At 57.7% G+C, this 19,105-nt stretch overlaps 2 protein-coding genes across 3 annotated transcripts in view; one reads left to right on the top strand and one right to left on the bottom strand.

Moving 5' to 3' along the window:
* COPE (COPI coat complex subunit epsilon) overlaps nucleotides 1–11,596 on the bottom strand; it is a 15,796-nt gene extending 4,200 nt beyond the window's left edge. The window contains exons 1-6 of the mRNA XM_040628986.1: nucleotides 11,419–11,596; nucleotides 6,315–6,377; nucleotides 4,736–4,836; nucleotides 2,084–2,236; nucleotides 778–831; nucleotides 243–324 (exon numbers count right to left, since the gene is read on the bottom strand). Of these exons, the coding sequence (XP_040484920.1) occupies nucleotides 243–324; nucleotides 778–831; nucleotides 2,084–2,236; nucleotides 4,736–4,836; nucleotides 6,315–6,377; nucleotides 11,419–11,544 (579 nt within the window). The 5' untranslated portion in view covers nucleotides 11,545–11,596. The remainder of the gene's footprint in view (nucleotides 1–242; nucleotides 325–777; nucleotides 832–2,083; nucleotides 2,237–4,735; nucleotides 4,837–6,314; nucleotides 6,378–11,418) is intronic.
* Nucleotides 11,597–11,869: 273 nt separating this feature from the next.
* DDX49 (DEAD-box helicase 49) lies at nucleotides 11,870–19,064 on the top strand. 2 transcript variants are annotated; one of them, XM_040628985.1, is made up of 14 exons: nucleotides 11,870–12,032; nucleotides 13,068–13,191; nucleotides 14,195–14,280; nucleotides 14,369–14,490; nucleotides 14,815–15,002; nucleotides 15,159–15,299; nucleotides 16,022–16,097; nucleotides 16,370–16,446; nucleotides 16,627–16,724; nucleotides 17,411–17,485; nucleotides 18,204–18,292; nucleotides 18,373–18,444; nucleotides 18,535–18,609; nucleotides 18,705–19,064. In XM_040628985.1, the coding sequence occupies exons 1-14, from the start codon at nucleotides 11,918–11,920 to the stop codon at nucleotides 18,768–18,770; spliced, it is 1,404 nt and encodes a 467-aa protein (XP_040484919.1). In that variant the 5' UTR covers nucleotides 11,870–11,917; the 3' UTR covers nucleotides 18,771–19,064. The 2 variants fall into 2 exon arrangements, with proteins under 2 accessions (XP_040484919.1, XP_040484918.1); XM_040628984.1 differs by having other exon boundaries at nucleotides 18,535–19,064.
* The last annotated feature ends 41 nt before the right edge of the window (nucleotides 19,065–19,105 follow it).

The following is a 19,105-nucleotide window of genomic DNA, read 5'->3' as shown; positions in this document are numbered from 1 at the left end:
CCCCCAGCTCATTCACTCTGGCTCTGGCCAAGCTGCTCAGCTGTGAGGACCCGGGAATAGGGCTGGGGGTTCCCCTGGGGGATGGGCCCTGGCCCCAAAGGAAGCAGCAGGTCCAGTGTATCCAGAGAAGCCCGCACCGGCACTCTCCCCACAGGAGCGGCCGGTGCCGCATGCAGGGGGCACCTCCCCTTTCCCAGCTCTCCGATGCGCCCTCGTTCCCCCAGCACGGCCCAGGGGCTCACCACGGCCAGATTGACCCATGCGGTGGCCAGCTGTGTGAGGGTGGCATCCTCGTCCTGGTCCTGCATTTTCTTCAGCTCCTTCCTGGGGACAGAGGAGAAGGGTAGGAGGGAGCCCCCCCGCATTCCTGCTTACAGGGCNNCTGGCTCGCGGCCCCCGCCCGGCTGCCCCCACTGCACACTTGGGAAGCCCACCCCAACTCTGCAGGCCCCACCGTCCACAACACAGAAGGAAACTGAGGCAAGGACAGCACCGTCCCTTGTCCCAGGCAAGCACCCCACAGGGAACAGCAGGTACACCACAGGGTGTCACCCCAACGGGCTACAATGAAGTGACTAAGGAAGCGATCGTATCACTAATGCTCTGGGCCTCCGAGAGCGCCCGGGGAGGGTACCCATGCTGGGTGCCCCCTAGCGGGCAGAGGCCTGGCTTCTGGGGAGCATGGCGTCCTGACATGGCCTGGCCGCTGCTCAGACAGCCCTGAGGCCCAGGCCCGAGCCTGGGAGGCACAGGTAGGGACACATGGGAGAGACGTACCGGGCGAGGTCCAGGCGGTCCAGCTTCAGCAAGATCTGCACGGTCATGGCCATGCTGCAGGACAGAGCGGCAGTCAGCCGGCACCCTCGTCACTAGGCTGCCTGTCGGGGCTCCCTCCGCACAGGCCCCACCTCCAGGAACATTCCTAGGAGTGCTTGGGCGGCCAGCGCTGCCTCGCCGAGGGCAAAGCTGAGCCGCACTGGACTCAGACCCAGGCACTGTGTGCCGGGCCAAGTCTCCCACTGCTTCCCGGGGCCCTGGCTCCCCCATCTCACCACTGAGCACACTTGGGGCTGGAGATTTCGTGGGGTCCCAAGTTGTCCCACTCTGACTACCCTGAGGCTGGGGCACCCGGTCCGTGCCCCACTCCTGGTGCCAGGGGACACCGCCCCATGGCAGGAGTCCAGGGAGCAAGCTGAGCAGCCTAACCCAGGGTCAGCCCCCAGAGAAGGCTGGGGGTCCAGTCCCAGAGGTGCTGTGTGGGGCAGGTGCTCACCCCCTCCGGTTCCCGCACCCCTGGCTTCCTTCTCTGCCTGACAGCTGTGACCACCGATGATGTATGCAGTCACTCGTCCCCACATTTTCCCGCCCAGATCAACCCGTGTAGGAGTCTGAGAAATAGTAACAGAGTCTGCTGCCTTGTAAGCTGCTGTCAGACCTATTTCTAAGCTGCCACAGATCCGTTTCTGGATGGAGGGGGGATATAAACAGATACAAAAATTAACCTGTGACCAGCGAACCAAGGGACAGCAGGCACCAGGGAGTTCATAGGGAAGGGCTGTCGCACCCTCTGGGCCGGAGCCCTGGACACAGCGCCCCAGATGCAGGGCTGGCCCAGAGTCACCTCCTGCGGTGGGGGGTGGAGCCCAGGGTGCACTGCAAGGGGCTCCGGCACCCCAGCTCTGGAGTGCCCTGAATGGGGGCCAGCCTCAGGGGAGGGCCTAGGGGAACGCGGGGAGGACATGGAAAGGCCAGGGCCCAGGAACACAGGGCTCCGTGGTGGGGGTGGGGGTACAGAAACCACAGGCAGAAACAAAGGTGCTTTCTCCTCTGCCATCGGGAGCAGAGGGTTTCCAGCCCTGGGAGCCGTGTCCTTGGGAACAGCAGCCTAGCCGTGCAGAAAGGAGTGTCTCCTGGACCAAGAATGGGAGCTGCAGCCTGAATGGGAAGCCTGGGCCCCACCGGTCTCACCCAGCAGTCCCCCACTGTTCCCATGACAACGGCCAATGAGGCCTTGAGCAGCCTGGAGACCAGAGGGGCCGCTCAGGCCTCCAGGCCTTCCCCCTGGAACAGGGAGGACACTCACCACTCCAGGCTGTCCCCCTGGTGCAGGGCACGCAGGGCCGCATCTGGGTTCTGGTCGTGGAAGTAGATGGAGGCGGCCATCAGCAGGAAGGTGGTGTTGGTCACGTCCACACTCCTGCTCATCTCCCGGTCCAGCTCGGCCACAATCGAGTCCCTGCAAAACAAGGCTGCTGAGGGCCTGTGGCCAGGGGTGGGAAGCAGCCTCGGCCCTGTGGGAACAGACAGGTCCAGAGAGGGTGGGTCAGGCCCCCAGGGGAACACAGCAGCTGCAGGCAGAATGGGCCCAGCTTGGGGCACCAGATGTGGCTCAGATGGCTGGGTGTCTACCTTCGGCTCAAGTCATGATCCCCAGGTCCTGGGATCGAGCCCCATGTCGGGCTCCCAGCTCAGCAGGGAGTCAGCTTCTCCCCCTGCCTCTCTCCCTGCTTGTGCTCTCTCTCTCTCCCCCTCAAATGAATAAATAAAAACTTAAAAAAAAAAAAAAAAAAAGGAACAAACGGGCCCAGCTGTCTCCGTCGAGTCCCACTGGGTGCCAGCTTCACCGCCTTCCCACTGGCACTTCTCACCCTTACGCAGAGAAACTGAGGCTGGCTGGTTTCAGGCCAGCTTGTGAGGAGATGTGCTGCAGGAGGGGCCACGTCCACAAAGCAGCACAGATCACTGCCTAGGCCTACAGATCTCCTGGCCCTCAGAGCTAGGGGGCTGTAGTGTCCACACCATCCCGGATGTGGAGGGACAGGCTGACTTGACAGGGGTGCCTCTCTGAAGGCAGGAAGCCACACAGATGAATCTCACACGAGTGACATCGCTGTCTTCCCAAGGAGGCCGGCTGCTCCTGGCAGGTGGGCCACATGCTGGGCTGGGGGCCAGGCTGGCGTCAGGGCTCTGCCAAGGATCAGCTGGTTCCCCCACAGGCCACAGGACGCCCGAACCACAATCTGCCTAACTAGAAAACAGAGCGAGTACCCTCGTTTCAAAAGGCTGCTGAGCAGCTGACAGGAGAAGGGAACAAGGGCCAGGCCCTGAGTCGCTGCCAGACAAAAGCTGCTGTTCAGGGCCCGCAGGATCTCTGGGGGGCTGCTGGTCAGGGTCTCCGTCTAAGGCCTTGGAGGATGGGGACACGCCTGTCACTGTCCTCGTGCCCACCAAGGTGTCTGACGGACAAATGACTTCAAAGCTGGGACTACTTCCTGCTCTGCACACCCAGATCGCTTACAGGGGGTGACAGAGTTGGCGTGGAGCCCTCATGGTCACCACACGACGTTCCCTGCCTGGTTTGTGGTGCCGAGAGTACACACAGCGCCTGCTGTTGCTAATGTGACGGGAGCGTCACACGCTGTGACTGTAACACGTCATCGTTCACCTACAGGTCCCGGGACTTTCTCCACAGCCTGCCTGCTGGGCTGCCTAAGGAGTTTGTGCCGCCGGGCCGGACGCACCCTGAACCCCTCCGCCTTCCCGAGCCCCTGCCCCAGGCCACACAGCAGCCCCTGCTCCGAGACGGCCCAGAGTCCCCTCCTCCTATGAAAGGAGAATAGAGCTTGTCACCCCGGCTCATGAAGTGTGGAGAGGCAGAAAGGACGGCCTCAGGAGCCTGCCTGTCTTGGTGTCCTGGGGCTGCTGTCACAAAGCATCACAAACTGGGAAGATGCAGCAGGAACAGACTCTCTCACGGAGAAGTTCTGGAAGGCAGAAGCCCGATATCCAAGCATGGGCAGGGAAGTTGCTTCTGAGGCCTTTGAGGGTGAATCCATCCCCAGCCCCTCTCCTGGCTTCAGCATGCTGCCCACAGTCCTTGTCACCCCTTGGCTTCTGTGTCACCCCAATTCTGACTCCATCTTCACGCAGGCTTCCCCTCTGTACCTTCTCTGTCTTCTCGTTTGTCTCTTATGAGGACACGAGATTCAGGGCCCACCTTATATCCAGGACGATCTCCAGATCCTTCACTAATCACATTTGGAAAGACCTCATTTCCAATGACGTGGCACTCATAAGTTCTGGGGATCAGAACCTGGGAGCCCCCATTCAGCTGTCACTGCTGACAAGTAAATCCCCCCGGAGCCTCAAGCTTCAAGGGCGAAGGAGCCCAAACAGGAGACGGGGCACAGAATGCTGCCCCCCTTAAGGGCAGTGCTGGGGGTCACAGCAGGTGGTCTCCCTCACACCCAGGAGCCAAAGACACCGTTGGTGGCCCCGGAGAGTAGCACAGTATCAACAAGGCCATGATCAAGTCCTGGTCTAAGGAGTTCCGCTGGGCAGAGACTGGGGAAGGCCTCTGTGTGAGGCTCCAGGTCACTACAAAGGATGCTCCAGGGTGGCGGGAGGTCTCGGGGCTGGGCAGGGGGGCAGGGGAAGAGCCACAGAGCAGAGCGTCTCCACGTCATGGGCCAGGCTGTTCCCTATCCCAGGCACCCTGTGGGGAGCAGATATGAACGTAAAAGTTCCTAATCCCGGGGGGCCTCACAACCAGCCCTTCCTGGGGTGGGGGAAGCGGAGGTGCAGAGGCAGAGCCCAAAGCACCTGAGCAAGTATCCTGGCCGGCAACAGAATGAAAGGCTCACACAAATGGCCCAGCAGGGGAGGAATGTGCTTTCACTGAGGCCCCAGGAGGTGAGGGCGGGGGAGACGCCCACCCCTGCCCTCCCATCCTCACCTCTGGCTGTCGTTGGCCAGGTACTCAGCAAACATGCGCACGGCCTGGAGCTCGGGGGCCGAGGAGGGCTTGATCTCGTCCAGGACCACACCGTATTTCCTCTGCAGTCAAGACAAGCACACCGTCAGCTTGTCCTGCTCTCCCGTGGGGCTCAGCCCTCAGCCCCCAGGAACACACGAGAGCTTTCTTAGGGCTCTAGCAGCACCCTGGCAGAGCCCCAACACCTGGAACCAACGGCTGCCACGAGAGCCCACCACCAGCATCCACCACCCCCAGGGACTCCTCAGCCTGCCAGCGGCCAGCTCTGCTACGGCATCTGCTGGGAGCCAGCACAGCGACACCCACCACTCCAGCTGGAGACCCCAGCTGCTCACTGTCCAGCCCCCAGGGCTGGGGTGACAGGGCGAGTGCCCTGCCGCTCTGGGGGAAATGCAACGTCTGGGCGTCCGGACATGCACCCCCTCCCTGCTACACTCAGAACCGGTGGCGGTGGTCACTGCTGGGAGGGGAACTGGAGCCCCATTTTCACCGCACCCCTTTCTAGGTGGTTTTGATGTTTTTGCTGCCACCTACCGGTGGTCCTTCTTTTTAAACACGCGTCTACACCACAAGGAGATTCCGATGACGTACATGGGGCAGCCCCTCTGCTGGGGGCCACACAGACTCTTCACCGGCAAGGGCGGGGGGCGGGGCGGGTGTGATCAATGGGAAGGTGGGAGGGTCCCATCAGGCTCCAGAACACTCCACAGAGGGCAAGACGTCAACAGAACCAGGAAGCCACCCAGGGCCTGATGTGAGGTGGAGGCAGCCACAGAGCCATGTGCCCAGGACAGATCAGTGTCCAAGGCGGAGACTTGGGGGAGAAGGCGGGTGGGAGGCCGGCTGCTGGTGGGCCTTGGCGGGGAAGACCGGGGCAGGGCACAAGTCGGTCCTGTCTGCACCATCTGGACTGCATGCACGCCCAGAGCAAGAAGAAACACTGCCTGTGGGCTGGGGGCAGGTGCACAGGAGTCTCTCCGCTATCTACTTGGTTATTCTGAAAACCTAAAGCTGTACTACACAAATCAGAACCTATTCGTTACATCCAATCAAATCAAATCAATTACAGAAAATCAATCAAAACCTACTGATTACATTAAAAGAAAAGAAAGAAGAGGGAGAGGGGCGCCTGGGTGGCACAGCGGTTGGGCGTCTGCCTTCGGCTCAGGGCGTGATCCCGGCGTTACGGGATCAAGCCCCACATCAGGCTCCTCCGCTATGAGCCTGCTTCTTCCTCTCCCACTCCCCTGCTTGTGTTCCCTCTCTCGCTGGCTGTCTCTATCTCTGTCGAATAAATAAATAAAATCCTTAAAAAAAAAAAAAAAAAGAAAGAAGAGGGAGAAATCCCTATACTGGTCCTTGGGCCTGGTGAGTCCACAACCTGGGGAACAGGGCCACCTACTTGTGGAGGCCACACGGGCTGCTCCAACTCCTGGACTCTGCCCTCCTTTGTCTGCGTCCCCACCCTCGTCCCCGCCCAGCACTCTGTTCCTTTACTCTCCTGTCCCAGGGGCCTTGGAGGTCACAGGCCCACACTCACCTGTGCAAGGTATGCTCTGTACAGGAAGACATCCCTTTCCACGTCTCTCTCCGGGCTTGAGGGCTGCAGAGAGAGACCGATCAGAATGCTTGCACCACGTGTCAGACAGGTCCTCAGGGGAGGCCAGGAGCAAGCAGCTTCCTACATCCCAGCCCTGATCTTGTCGCAGACCCTCACCACCCCAGGAAGGGGGCTGATCCTCACCCGCCTCCATCCGGGTGAGGAAAGTGGGGCACCCACTCAAGCTGCACAGCAAGGGGCCAGGGTGGAGCCCATGCCTTTAACCACTGGAGAGGCAGCCACTCATCCTGACGGGGGCCCCCAGGGTGCAGTGAGTCAAAACAGAAGCTGCTCAATGGCAGGGGTGGTCCAAGATGTTGGGGGGAAATGCTCCAGTGTGCCTGGGTTTATAAAAGTAGAGAGAACAGGGGCGCCTGGGTGGCTCAGTTGGTTAAGCGTCTGCCTTCGGCTCAGGTCGTGATCTCAGGATCCTGGGATCGAGTCCCACGTCAAGCTCCCTGCTCAGGAGGGAGTCTGCTTCTCCCTCTGCCCCTCCCCTGGCTCGTGCTCGCGCTCTCTCTCTCTCAAATAAATAAATAAAATCTTACAAAAAAATAGAAAAGTAGAGAAAACAGGCCTGGGAGGATTCCCATCCAGAGGTGGATGGGTGATTCCGCAGAACAGACGGGCCCCTGGAGACGTGCAAAAGGGACTGTACTTTTTGTAACAAATACTTCTATGCAGCCTGTTCCTGCCCTGTTTTTGTTCCAAAACACGTTCGAAACACGGAAAACAAAAGAGAAAGGTTTGCCTCGCTCAGAGGAGCTCTCTGGGAGAGCTCGGCGGGGCTGCCCGGGCACGAGCCCTGGTGAGGGGACTTCACACACTGCTCGCTCTGGGACTACGGGGAAGCCCCCCGAGCCCCGGGCAGGCCACGAGGCTACAGGGGCACCAGCCACAGCCAGGAAAGGAAGAAGGCGCGTAGGGATCGGGCGGAAGCTGTGCGGGGAGTGCTAGGAGGATGCCCAGATCTGAGAAAACAGCAATGGCGTCTTTCTAGGCAAATCCTTCCCCGCCTTTTGCGGCTTGGGGATAGCTCGCCAGAATCACGCAAGAACCAAGCCCAGAGGCCCACACCCACCAATACCGGCCGACCGGAGTGGCCCCTGACTGCCCCCTGCCAGTCCTGAGGAGAGCGAGTCCCATGGGGGGTTGCATCGTGATGGCGTGGGGGCCACCGTCAGGATGGCCACGCCGGACCTTCAGCTCCTTGAGGCTTCCTTCGCTGCTTTGTCCCCAACACGAGGCAGTACCTACCATCTTGCGGACACTTAAGGAATGTCTGACGAGCGAGGCAATGGCACGAGGGTGACACAGCACTACATCCGATCAAGGACAACGACTGACACCCCGAGTGCTCCACGTGGGGCCACCTCAGCTCGGGTCTGTCAGAGATTGCTGGGGCCACTGTAACGAACCACCATAAACGGGGTGGCTGGAAATAACAGAAAATTCTTCTGTCCTGGAGGCCGGCAGCTCAAAGTCAAGGTGTCAGCAGGACCACGCCCCCACCAAAGGCTCTGCAGAGGGTCCTTCTTGGCCTTTTCCAGCTTCTGGGGGCTCCAAGCATTCCTTGGCTTGTGGCCCCATCTCCCCGATCTCTGCCTCTGTCTTCTCCATCTGCCTCAAACCTCTCTTTGCCTTTCTCTTAGGAGAGCACCACTCATTGGCTTCAGGGCTTATCCAAACTCCTGGCTGACTGCATCCAGAAATCCTTTATCGAATTCTATCTGTAATGATCCTTTTGCCAAATAAGTCACGTTCACAGGTTCCGGGTGAACATATCTTTTAGGGGACACCGTTCAACCCAGTATAGGCTGCCCAAGAGGGTTTAGGCGGCCCATGGACCAGAATTAAATCACATCAAATGGCTCAGTGGGGACAGTATGCCCATTCTGGATGCATCAGGGAGAATGGCATGGTTTTGGGCCAGTGTATGTGTCCCACATCACCAAAGAGAGAGCAGCTCCCTGGCTCAGAGGCTGGGCTGCAGTATGCCTCCACCCGCAGCGACCACCAGTCCGCTGTCCGTGACTGTCTCCAGTCCCTCTCGAAGTATAGCAGAGCGCTCTGGTTCTCCCTTTCAGCAGTGACGGAAAGACTAAACGTAATGACAGGAGAAGACTCCAAGAACATATTGCCATGAAGTAAGCAGAACAGACACACAACAGAAGCCAGACAGCAGAGTGTGAGTGTGACACTGAACCTCACAGTGACCCTGGTGAGACAGGTGTCATTGTCTCCATCGGACAAGAGGGGAGACAGGCGCGCAGAGGTGCAGTGACTCGGCCCTGGCGGCACAGAGCATGTAACAGAAGCAGAGTCAGCACAGGTCTGTCTCGATCTTCTCACCGTCTACGTGACCCAGGAAGGAGGCATGCAATGTGTTGGCGAGCCGAATAAGGGATGCCCCCCTGCGAAGTCCATGCCAGTCCCTGGGACCTGGGACCAGCTTCCGTTCTGTCACCAAAGGGACCTTGAAGATGTGATGAAGGTTATGGATCCTAAAATGGGGAGAGTGTGCCAGGTGATGGGGGAGGCCTAATCACAGAAGCCCTTCGTAGCAAGAACTTTAATAGCAGAGAACAGTCAGAAACAATGCGGCAGCAGGAAAAATCCAAGCCAGCCCAAGTGTGAGAAAGATTCGACCCGACACCCTGTGGTTGGTTCTGACGTGGAGAGACCCCATGCAAAATTGAGGACCGGAAAGAAGCCTCTAGGAGCTGAGGCTGGCCCCTGGCTCAGAGCTAGCAACCTCAATGAGTCCGGAAGCATATTCTTCCCTAGAATCTCCAGAAGAGACACAGCCTGGCCAACCCCTTGACTTTAGCCTGATGCAAGCCATGCAGGACTTCCGATCTACAGAAACTGAGCGATAATGAACTTGTGTGGCTGCAAGCTGTCGTTTGTGGTCATTTGTCACAGCAGCGTCAGAAAACGAATACAATCGCGCAAGAGTCATTTCACGTGAGACAGCTTCCTGAAGTCCTTTTTTAGGCTTTATCCCCTTGATGCTCTGCGAAACCAAGCACTGTCAAAGGCCAGAAGCATGAACAAGCAAGGCCTTCGCTACTTCAGAGTCCAAAGTCCTCCCAAGCCTCTGGCTGCCTTGGTAAGAACTCAGCCGGTCCTTTGCTTGGTGCTCCAGTGACCTCCCACACCTTCAGAATAAAATCCGAACCCCTACTGTGGCTCCCGAGGCCCTGTCTGGGGCCCTGCCCACTTCATTCTCCATCCTCCCCCTGCATGCACTCACCTCACTCCCGCTACACCAGCCTTTAATGCTCTGACTACCCGGAGCTCATCTCTGCCTCAGGACCTTTGCGGCAATTTATGGAGTGAGATGCTTCTCAAGGTTCAGTCTCACGTTCAAATGATGGTCAGAGAAGCCAGGGCTTACCGGACCACTCCCAGAGGAAGCGGCCTCCCCCCTGGCCCCCATTTTCCAACTCAGGAGAGTTTTTGTTGTTTTTTTATCTTTAAGAGAGGTGTAGGTGTTGGGTTCTTTTTTAAGTTTATTTATTTATTTTTACTCATCTCTACACCCAATGTGGGGCTCGAACTCATGACCCCAAGATCAAAAGTTGTATGCTCTTCCAACTGAGCCAGCAAGGCGCCCGTCCAACTCAGTACATTTTATCTCACCTTGCCCCCTTAAGCGCTCAAGTTATTACATATTCACTCGCTTCTTTACTCTTTTAATCTCTCTAGGACACTAGGCTATGTGAAAACTAAAAACAAAAAAAACAAAACCAAAAAAAACACCACCACCACCACCACCACCACAAAACAAAATCTCGTTGAACATAGAGTCAGGAGGCCAGAAGGGGGAGCTCTCAAACCCTGACACTCCAGGTCAATGGCAGACCCCAACAGAAGAGAGGTACCATTCATTCCCCACAGGAGGAAGCCTACACTTTACCACACCCACAGGAAGATGAAAGATTTTCTCCTTGCCTGGCAATTGCCTAGCCAAGGAGACTGTCACAACTCAGGCAATGAGAAGCCACTAGACTTTGAGCTCCCAGTTTACTCCAATGGATTTTTTGTTTATAACAGCCCCTCTCAATTCCCCCTTTCCCCTGTGGAAGAGCCACCCTCTCTGTTCTCTGGACTTACCTATGGTTTTCCCATAGGTTACATGTCCCAAAGTGCAATTATCCATTAATCCCCAATAAACCCATTTTGCTGGTAAAATAACGGACAATTTTCTTTTTAAGGTTAACAATGAGGGCGCGCAAGACTGTCAATTTCACTGCTCTTAAAGAATCGCCAATAGCTCACTCTCAAAGTGTCAGTAATGTTCATGTCCCTCCCTAAAAGTTCCTGCTAAAGGACCTGCCGCCTCCTCTTGTCATCCACGGGCTGGCCCCTGCCTACCAGGGCTATTTTCTAGCTTTCAAATGGCCAACCTCATTCCCATCACTGTCCATCACATCACCTCCTGACTTCTTGTTTATTTACTCGTTTACGGTCTCCCTGAGGAGCTTAAGGTTTCCAAGAGACCTCAGAGTTTTATCTATCATCTCTTTGAACCCAGCACAAATACACTGCCTGGCCCATAGAGAAGCTCGATGAGGAATGAATGAATGGATGGATGAATTAAATGAATGGGCAAGTCTGGGGAGAAATAACCCGGCTAGTGAGCAGGGTAATGTCCAGGAAACCATTTCTCTCTTGAGCAGCGGTGTTCACATCCTAAAATGAGAATAAACAACAGTCCCTACTTCCCAGGTATGGAGGGTATGGTGACACACGTGGGCTCTCCACAAATGAAAATCACTATTACTATTACTATAGTAGCATAAACACCTTCCTTACTCAAATAACCTTCCACGGCGCAGAACGAGCTTTAAGTGAGAACTATAAAAAACTGTCACGTCTTTGAGTTTCGTCATAGGCAAAGGTAACTCCTCACAGCGTTCTGAAGAGATACACTGGGGGGAAAACGTCGCGAGGAGGATTTTAAAAATCAGATCGCGACCAGTGACCACCAGGAAGCGGCTTTCGCCACCACTATCCCCTCGCCCCCGAGCGGCCGCACCTTCACCCGCTGCGCCTCGTTAATGCACTGCTGGTAGCTGCCAATGTAGAAGGCATTCTTCACGTCGAACAGCTCGTCCACTTCCCCGGAGCCGCCGGACACCGGGCCGGGAGCCGGAGGCGCCATATCTCTGTGGTCCCAGTCGCTCCTCTTCCGGAGGGACACGTCGGCCGGAAGCAGGGGCTCACCGCAAGGCACGCTGGGAATTGTAGTTTATTCTTTCCTGCCTGGCAATGAACCAAACAGGAGTTAAAGGGCGGGAGTCGCAAGAGCGACTCGCAGGGCTTTCGGGAATTGTAGTTTGATTTTATCGCGCGAGCCAATGGAAATCGGGGAAACATGGCAAGCACGTGGTTGAGGCTGGGACTGGCAGAGTGAGCTAGAGGTGGGTGGGATCACGAAGTTGGCGATCCAGTAAACGGGAGGGTTTCCGTGACGTCAGCGGTACGCGCCGGAAAGCACAGCTCACACGGGTGCTCATACGGAGCTGGCCAGGAGGATGGCTGGTTTTGCGGAGCTCGGGCTGTCATCGTGGCTTGTGGAACAATGTCGGCAGCTGGGTTTGAAGCAGCCCACGCCTGTACAGCTCGGCTGCATCCCTGCCATCCTAGAGGGTAAGTGTGGCCCGGCCTCTTTCCCAGGAAGCCTCCCCACTCTCATCGGCTCCCTTTCCTTGGCGCAGCGTTTGCCCACGCCACTTTTGCGGAGCGAGGGATACGCTTGGGCGTTTTGGGCATGCCTGGGTCCCAAAAGTAGATTGGGCAGTGTTGGCGTTTGGAATGCACAATTGACTCCCTGTGTGTCCGCACACAAGTGATGTAATCCCAGAAACTTGTCGTGACCTCAGAGCACAGGAATGAACAACTAATCGATACTACTGGGAAATTTTGGTAGTTTGCACTCCATTTTAATTTTATAAATGGTTGTCAAGATTAATTAGTCCTGGTAAATGCAGGACTCTGGTCCCGTAAATACTCCCCGCTCTAGTGGCCCAACCCAGTTTGCCATTAAAGAGATGCTCTTAGGGGCACCAGGGTGGCTTAGTCGGTTGAGCGTCCCACTCTTGATTTCCGCTCAGGTCATGATCTCAGGGTCAAGATCAAGCCCAGCATTGGGTTCCATGCTGGGTGTGGAGCCTGCTTGGGAGTCTCTCTCTCCCACTCTCCCTTTGCTTCTCCCCCTACCCCATGCTTTCTCTCTCTAAAAAAAGAGAGAGAGAGATGCCCTTAGGAAGCTTAGGAAGTAACAAGTTGAGGGTTGAGGGATTAAGTAAAGATGAAGAAATCAGTAGGGAGCCTAAGATGCAGACTGGGGGAGAAGGCATTTAGGTTTCCCCAAGCTGGGATGCTCTGTGAGGGAGTCAAAATGAGACAGGGAGTAGTAGCATCTTGGGTCTGATGGATGTGGGTTCCGCTGCAGCCTGCTACTCACTGGCTGTGTGTCCCGGGCACACCTCTGAGACTCGGTTTCCCTTTTTGTTCATCGGAGACAATAATGGTCACACCCTCTTAGAATTTGTCCGTCTGCCTATAATGTAAATGACATATCCATATGGTAACTGCTCATTAAACATTAGCTATTGTAAACTGTACCCAGTAGAACACTTGTCCACACCTGAGTGTGTTGATGTTCCTTTGCCTTCTGCCCAGGTCGGGACTGCTTGGGCTGTGCCAAGACAGGCAGTGGCAAGACAGCAGCATTTGTCCTACCCATCTTGCAGAAGCTGTCTGAGGATCCCTATGGCATCTTCTGCCTCGTCCTGACACCCACCAGGTGAGCCTCCCAGGCTTTCTGGGTGAGTTAACCATCTGTGTTTTCTTAGGCAAGCACGTTTAGCTCTCTGAGTGTACTTTCCCTACATTGAAAATGGGGACAGAAATCATTCCTGCCTCTTAAGGGAGGAACAGAATTAACCAGGATAGTGTGTGAGAAGTGCTGAGCACAGGGCTTGTCTCATGGCAAGCCCCAGCCAGACAGGAGCTATCAGTAGTCTTGTAGCCCAAGACAGAGACACATCTCCTGTTCTCGGGCAGACAAATAATGGCAGTTGACATGGTAAGTTCTCTTAGGGCAGGAGAGGTAGGCACTGTATGCTGTGAGGGTGTGGCCTAGGGAGGGGTGAGTCGAGGAAGACTTCATTCAAGGGGTACCTTAAAGGAAGATAAGGATCTCTCAAAGGGACAAGTTTGGGGAAATATACTCTAGGCAGAGGGAACCGCTAGTGCATTCGAGCAGAAGGGTGAGAGAGGCAGGGAACAGAATGGGTACTTGGGCCAGGCAGGTTAGAGCCAACTTGAGAAAAGCCTGGAATGCCAGGAAGAGAGTTAGAACCAATTCTGTGGGCATGTGAGCAGAAGAAGGCAAGACAGGAGGACAGGGAGTAGGTACATGGGCCAAGGAGAGGCCTGGGCAGAGCTGGGACCGAGGGGTGGGGAAGAAGGGACTTGGACACTGACCAGCCCCAGGGGAGAGGGGACTGACGCTTAGGTCTCGGGCTTTGGTGACTGTGGTGTCGAGGCCACTGCTGAGGAGGAGAGGCCAGTTTGGGTGGGACTGGTGGGAGAGGGTCATGGGATGTCTGGGCCCCAGCCTCGTAAGGGGGGCCACAATAGGGTTCCAGTGCTCAGTATCAGAGCCTTTATCTAGAGGGAACTGGGAGCTGTGGTGGGCGTATAAGCAGGAGAGGGCTAGTCAGGAGGTCTGAGGGATGGACATGGGACTGGGAGGCAGGCACAGAACCCCTATCTAACCCAGCCTGCCCCCTTCACACCCACAGGGAGCTGGCCTACCAGATTGCAGAGCAGTTCCGGGTCCTGGGGAAGCCTCTGGGCCTGAAAGACTGCATCATTGTCGGCGGCATGGGTACAGGGGGCCCAGGGAGGCTCTGGGTAGGGGACCCCTGTGGCCTCAGGCAACCCACCCAGACCCACCTCTCACACTCTGCCTGCAGATATGGTGGCCCAGGCCCTGGAGCTCTCCCGGAAACCACACGTGGTCATCGCCACACCGGGGCGCCTGGCTGACCACCTCCGTAGCTCCAACACTTTTAGCATAAAGAAGATCCGTTTCTTGGTGAGTCGGCCTGGGGCCCGGATTCATCCATTTGGGACATGTGTCCCACAGGCCATCCAGAAGAGCCTTAGGAAGGGTGACAAGGACAGCCGAGGGATCAACAGGAGGCAGCCCATACTAGATGGGGCGGGGAGGGGAGGGCCTCTCTGAGACTCTGAGATGGTTGAGGGAGCAGATGTCCGAGATTTAGAGGGAGAACGCTCCAGGGCCCGGGCCCAAGGCTGGGAAGGAGGCATGTGGGGGAAGCAGGCCGGGCAGGGCATGCGGTCAGGCCTCGGACAGCGCTCTCACCAGATCCCCTACCCCCGGCCACTGGTGCTGCAGGTGATGGATGAGGCAGACCGGCTGTTGGAGCAGGGCTGCACTGACTTCACCATCGACCTGGAGGCCATCCTGGCGGCCGTGCCCACTCGCAGGCAGACCCTGCTCTTCAGTGCCACACTGACTGACACGCTCAGAGAGCTTCAGGGCCTGGCCACCAACCAGCCCTTCTTCTGGGAGGCTCAGGCCCCGTGAGTCCGTAGCCAGGTCCCAAGGGGCAGGGCAGGGCAGGCAAGTTGTGGGGTGGGGGTGGGGCACACCCAACAGAGGTTATTGGAGGGATGGTGCGGGACATTGGCTCCATTCAGCAGTAGGGGAAACTGAGCCCCCCCGCCCCCCATCCCCAGGGTGTGTACAGTGGAACAGCTGGACCAGCGCTACCTGTTGGTGCCTGAGAAGGTCAAGGACGCCTATCTGGTCCATCTGATTCAGAACTTCCAGGACGAGCACGAGGACTGGTCCATCATCATCTTTACCAACACGTGCAAGTGAGCATGGGCCTGCCTCTCTGTTCCTCAGACCCCTCCCATAGCCCTTTACGAAGGCCCAAGGTGTGAGGCACACAGCCGGTCTTGGCCCTCCAGCGCCTCGGCTCAGACCAGAGATTTCAGAGGAGTCGCTCAAAGAAGCTCAGAGAGGTCAAGCAATTTGCTGAGGCCACCCCCCACCCCGAAGAGCCATGATTTGGGGTTCCTCAGGCCTGCTCTTAACCAGAAGGTCCAGTGGCCTCTGGCTGTCCCCCAGAAGCCCCCTGCAGCAGCTGAGAAGGCCTTGAAGCAGCCTCTTCACTCTGTCTCGGGGTGTCACTAAGACCCGGCACATCGGCCGCAACACCCGGGCCTTCCTCTCTACAGTCCTAGGGGCCTTCAGAATCCTTCGAAGCTCTTGGGAGGGTCGTTAGGCAGCTGTAGCATGAGCCAAAACAGATACATAGCCTACATCACATGGAGGAGACCTCCTGCCTGGCTGCTGCCCCCCAAGAATTTATGGGCTACCAGAAGAGGAAAGTCTGGATGCAGGGCTGACTCTCGTTAGCTTAGGCCAGGGAAGGGGTCGGCAGAGGATGTCAGCAGGCAGGATACCCCACACGCCTGCATCTCCTTCACCACTGCGTAGGGCCACCTCATTGCGGTCTTGGGGTGCGCTGGGGCAGGAGTGCCTTCCCAAGACCCTGGCTCTGGAGGGGCTGACAGCGTGTCCTTCCCCCCAGGACCTGCCAAATCTTGTGCATGATGCTGCGTAAGTTCAGCTTCCCCACTGTGGCTCTGCATTCCATGATGAAACAGGTGAGCGACCAGGCCGCCCCAGAGTCCCTCCGGCCCTAGCCTTGCCCTGGCCGCGCGTCCCAGCCTCAGGCCCTTTGCACACGCTCTACCCTTTGCCTCGAACACTTCCTGCCACCCGTTTGCCTTGGTCTGTCCTCATGGGTGAGCCCCGTGAGGGTGGGACTAGCCTGGACCCACCTTGTTCCCACGCCTCACACAGCAAGGGCTTAAATATTTGCTGAGATGGTACCTGACCCCCGGTCTTCCCAATTCTTTCCCCGACGTGGCAACAGAAAGAACGCTTTGCTGCCCTGGCCAAATTCAAGTCCAGCATCTACAGGATCCTGATTGCCACAGACGTGGCCTCCCGGTGAGTGGCCCCGGGTACTCCGTCCCCTGTGCTGGCCCAGTGGCACCCCCACAGAGGGACTAGAGGGCCGACCCTGGCAAGAATTGGGGCAGCCCCCACTTCACGGCTGAGTGACTTGGGGTGAGTCCCGGCCTTGGTTTCCCCACGTGGATGGTGGCACTGACAGGCCTCTGCCTCCAGGGGCCTGGACATTCCCACAGTGCAGGTGGTTATCAACCACAACACCCCCGGGCTCCCCAAGATCTACATACACCGAGTCGGCCGGACAGCCCGTGCAGGTAAGTGGACAGGGCGGGGTGGCCTTCAGACCCACGTCCCTCCAGCCAGCCCACCCCGTGAGGAACTGAAGTCAGGAGCCGGTGGGAGAAGGTGTGGGGATAGAGCCGCAGGTGAGAGGCAGTGTTAGGGGAATCATCCTTTCAAAAGCAAAGGCAGGGAATATTCTGGTTTCTAAGATTCTCTCATGTAGGAAGAGACAGGGATTCTGGGGTGGCCAGACGGGGCCTGGCCCTTCTCTCCTGTCCTGTGGCCTGGGGCAGGGCACATCAGCTCTCTGGGCCCATCTCAGCAAACGACAGGTAGCAAGAATGACGCGTGTTTGGTGCTGCTCAGGGTCACGGGCCTCAGCAGCTGTGAGGGCTGTTTGAACGCCGTTACCCTCACCGACACGGGGAACGGAGAGACTAGCGTGCGCAGCTCTGCGCTGAGGCCCGTCGAGCCTTATCGCTGACAAAACGACCCTCCCAAGAAGTCAGCCACATCACCAGCCCCCGTGTCAGGCCAGCGTGGCAGGAGAGCCGCCTCTCCTGGTGTCCTGTGTCTCCTCTGGGAGGGACCTGGCCTCACCCCGTTCACCGAGCCCTCACTCTGTTCCCACCCAGAGGAGCCCTGAGCTGCCCAGGGGTCACAGCCTGTCTCCGTTGGCCCCTGGCTCATAGCAGGTAACTGTGGCATGTCCTCGCAGGGCGGCAAGGACAGGCCATCACGCTGGTGACGCAGTATGACATCCACCTTGTCCATGCCATCGAGGAGCAGATCAGTGAGTGGAGGGGTGGAGGGGGGGCGGGGGCCTCTGGGTGAGATGCCCACTCATCCCCCACCCAAGACATCTGCCGGGCTACTCACTGAGCAGACGTAAACTGCACTTCCCTTCCTGTGCAACCCCAAATGAAGGTTTTTGAGCCCAGTTATCAAAACAAGCTTCCCACAGTGGCCCTCAGCCGCGGAAAGCCACATCCGGTGGGAAGGGACTTTGGTTTCTCAGCCTGAGATGTATGGATGGTCCTTGTGGATGAGTCAGAGGCCCCAGGGCCAGGGTCTGGGTGTGTTTAAAAATCACCCTTGGGTGGTTTAACATACAGCCCAGACCAAGAACCACTGGAAAATCTGTAATCACTGCACAGACTGCTCTAAAATTCAGAAACCTCTGGCCTGCAAAGGACGGTGTTTGAGTAATCTCTACGCCCACCATGGGGCTCGAGCTCATGACCCCAAGATCAAGAGTCGCACACTGTTCTGACGGAGCCAGCCAGGCGCCCCTAAAGGACAGTGTTTAAAAAAAAATACTTGCAGTCAAATTCGTAGTGTTGCTAACAACAACAAAAGGACAGCCTAGCTCCTTTAGGTCTAGAATCCCGGATTTTGTCCACCGACCCAGTCTTGCATGCCCCACTGCATGGGGAGCTCACTCCCAAGCCAGAACCCCTCCCCTTGTCTTGTCTGGCCTCTCCCGCCCCCTGGGACCCGTGCCTCTACAGAGAAGAAGCTGGAGGAGCTGTCCGTGGAGGAGGCCAAGGTGCTCCAGATCCTCACGCAGGTCAATGTGGTGCGGAGGGAGTGCGAAATCGTGAGTATCGGAGGCCGGGGGGCCCGGGGTGCTCCCTTCGAGATGAGGGCCCCTGTGACAGCCTCTCCTTCCTTCCCCAGAAACTGGAGGCAGCCAACTTTGACGAAAAGAAGGAGATCAATAAGCGGAAACAGCTGATCCTGGAGGGGAAGGTGAGGGCTGAGCGGGCAGGTGGGGGTGGGGGGAGGGCTTGCAGGGGGCACCGTGTCCCGCTCAGTCACGTGTGGGTCCTCCCATGACAGGACCCCGACCTGGAGGCCAAACGCAAGGCTGAGCTGGCCAAGATCAAGCAGAAGAACCGGCGCTTCAAGGAGAAGGTGGGGCAGGTGCTGCAGCGGCAGAAGGCGGGCGGGGCTGGCCGCAGGGGGCGTCCGCCCCGGGCCCCGCCTGAAGCGCCCTCCACCGCTCCCAGCCAGGGCCGGCCCTGAGCAACCCGTGGCCCCCAGCCGCCCCGCCTGGGATTCCTTCCTGGAACTGATGGTCGAGGGCTCCTCCCCTGCGCCCGGGACCTGCTCAGTCCCTGTCCGTGGGACCCAGGGATACCCAGGTTGTGCACCCCACAGCTTTCCACCTTGCAGCCCCGGCTGGCCCCTTCCCAGAGCCCCTGCCAAGGGACAGGCTGTGGACGAGGAAGGAACACTGGCTGGGAGGTTGGGCTCAGCGCCAACCTCGTGACCCTGGATCACCTGGGTGGGGGGGAGTGGATGCTATCGGGCCCCAGAGCAAAGGTGTGTTGCTTGCAGGAGTCACTTAATAAATGGGTCTCTCAACATCGCCGGTCTGACTCTGTGGGAGTGGGGGCAGGGGAGGAGG

Source organism: Ursus maritimus, unplaced genomic scaffold, assembly GCF_017311325.1.
Source record: "Ursus maritimus isolate PB19 unplaced genomic scaffold, ASM1731132v1 scaffold_14, whole genome shotgun sequence".
Taxonomy (NCBI): Eukaryota; Metazoa; Chordata; class Mammalia; order Carnivora; family Ursidae; genus Ursus; species Ursus maritimus.
This window is presented reverse-complemented; position numbering and strand designations above follow the sequence as displayed.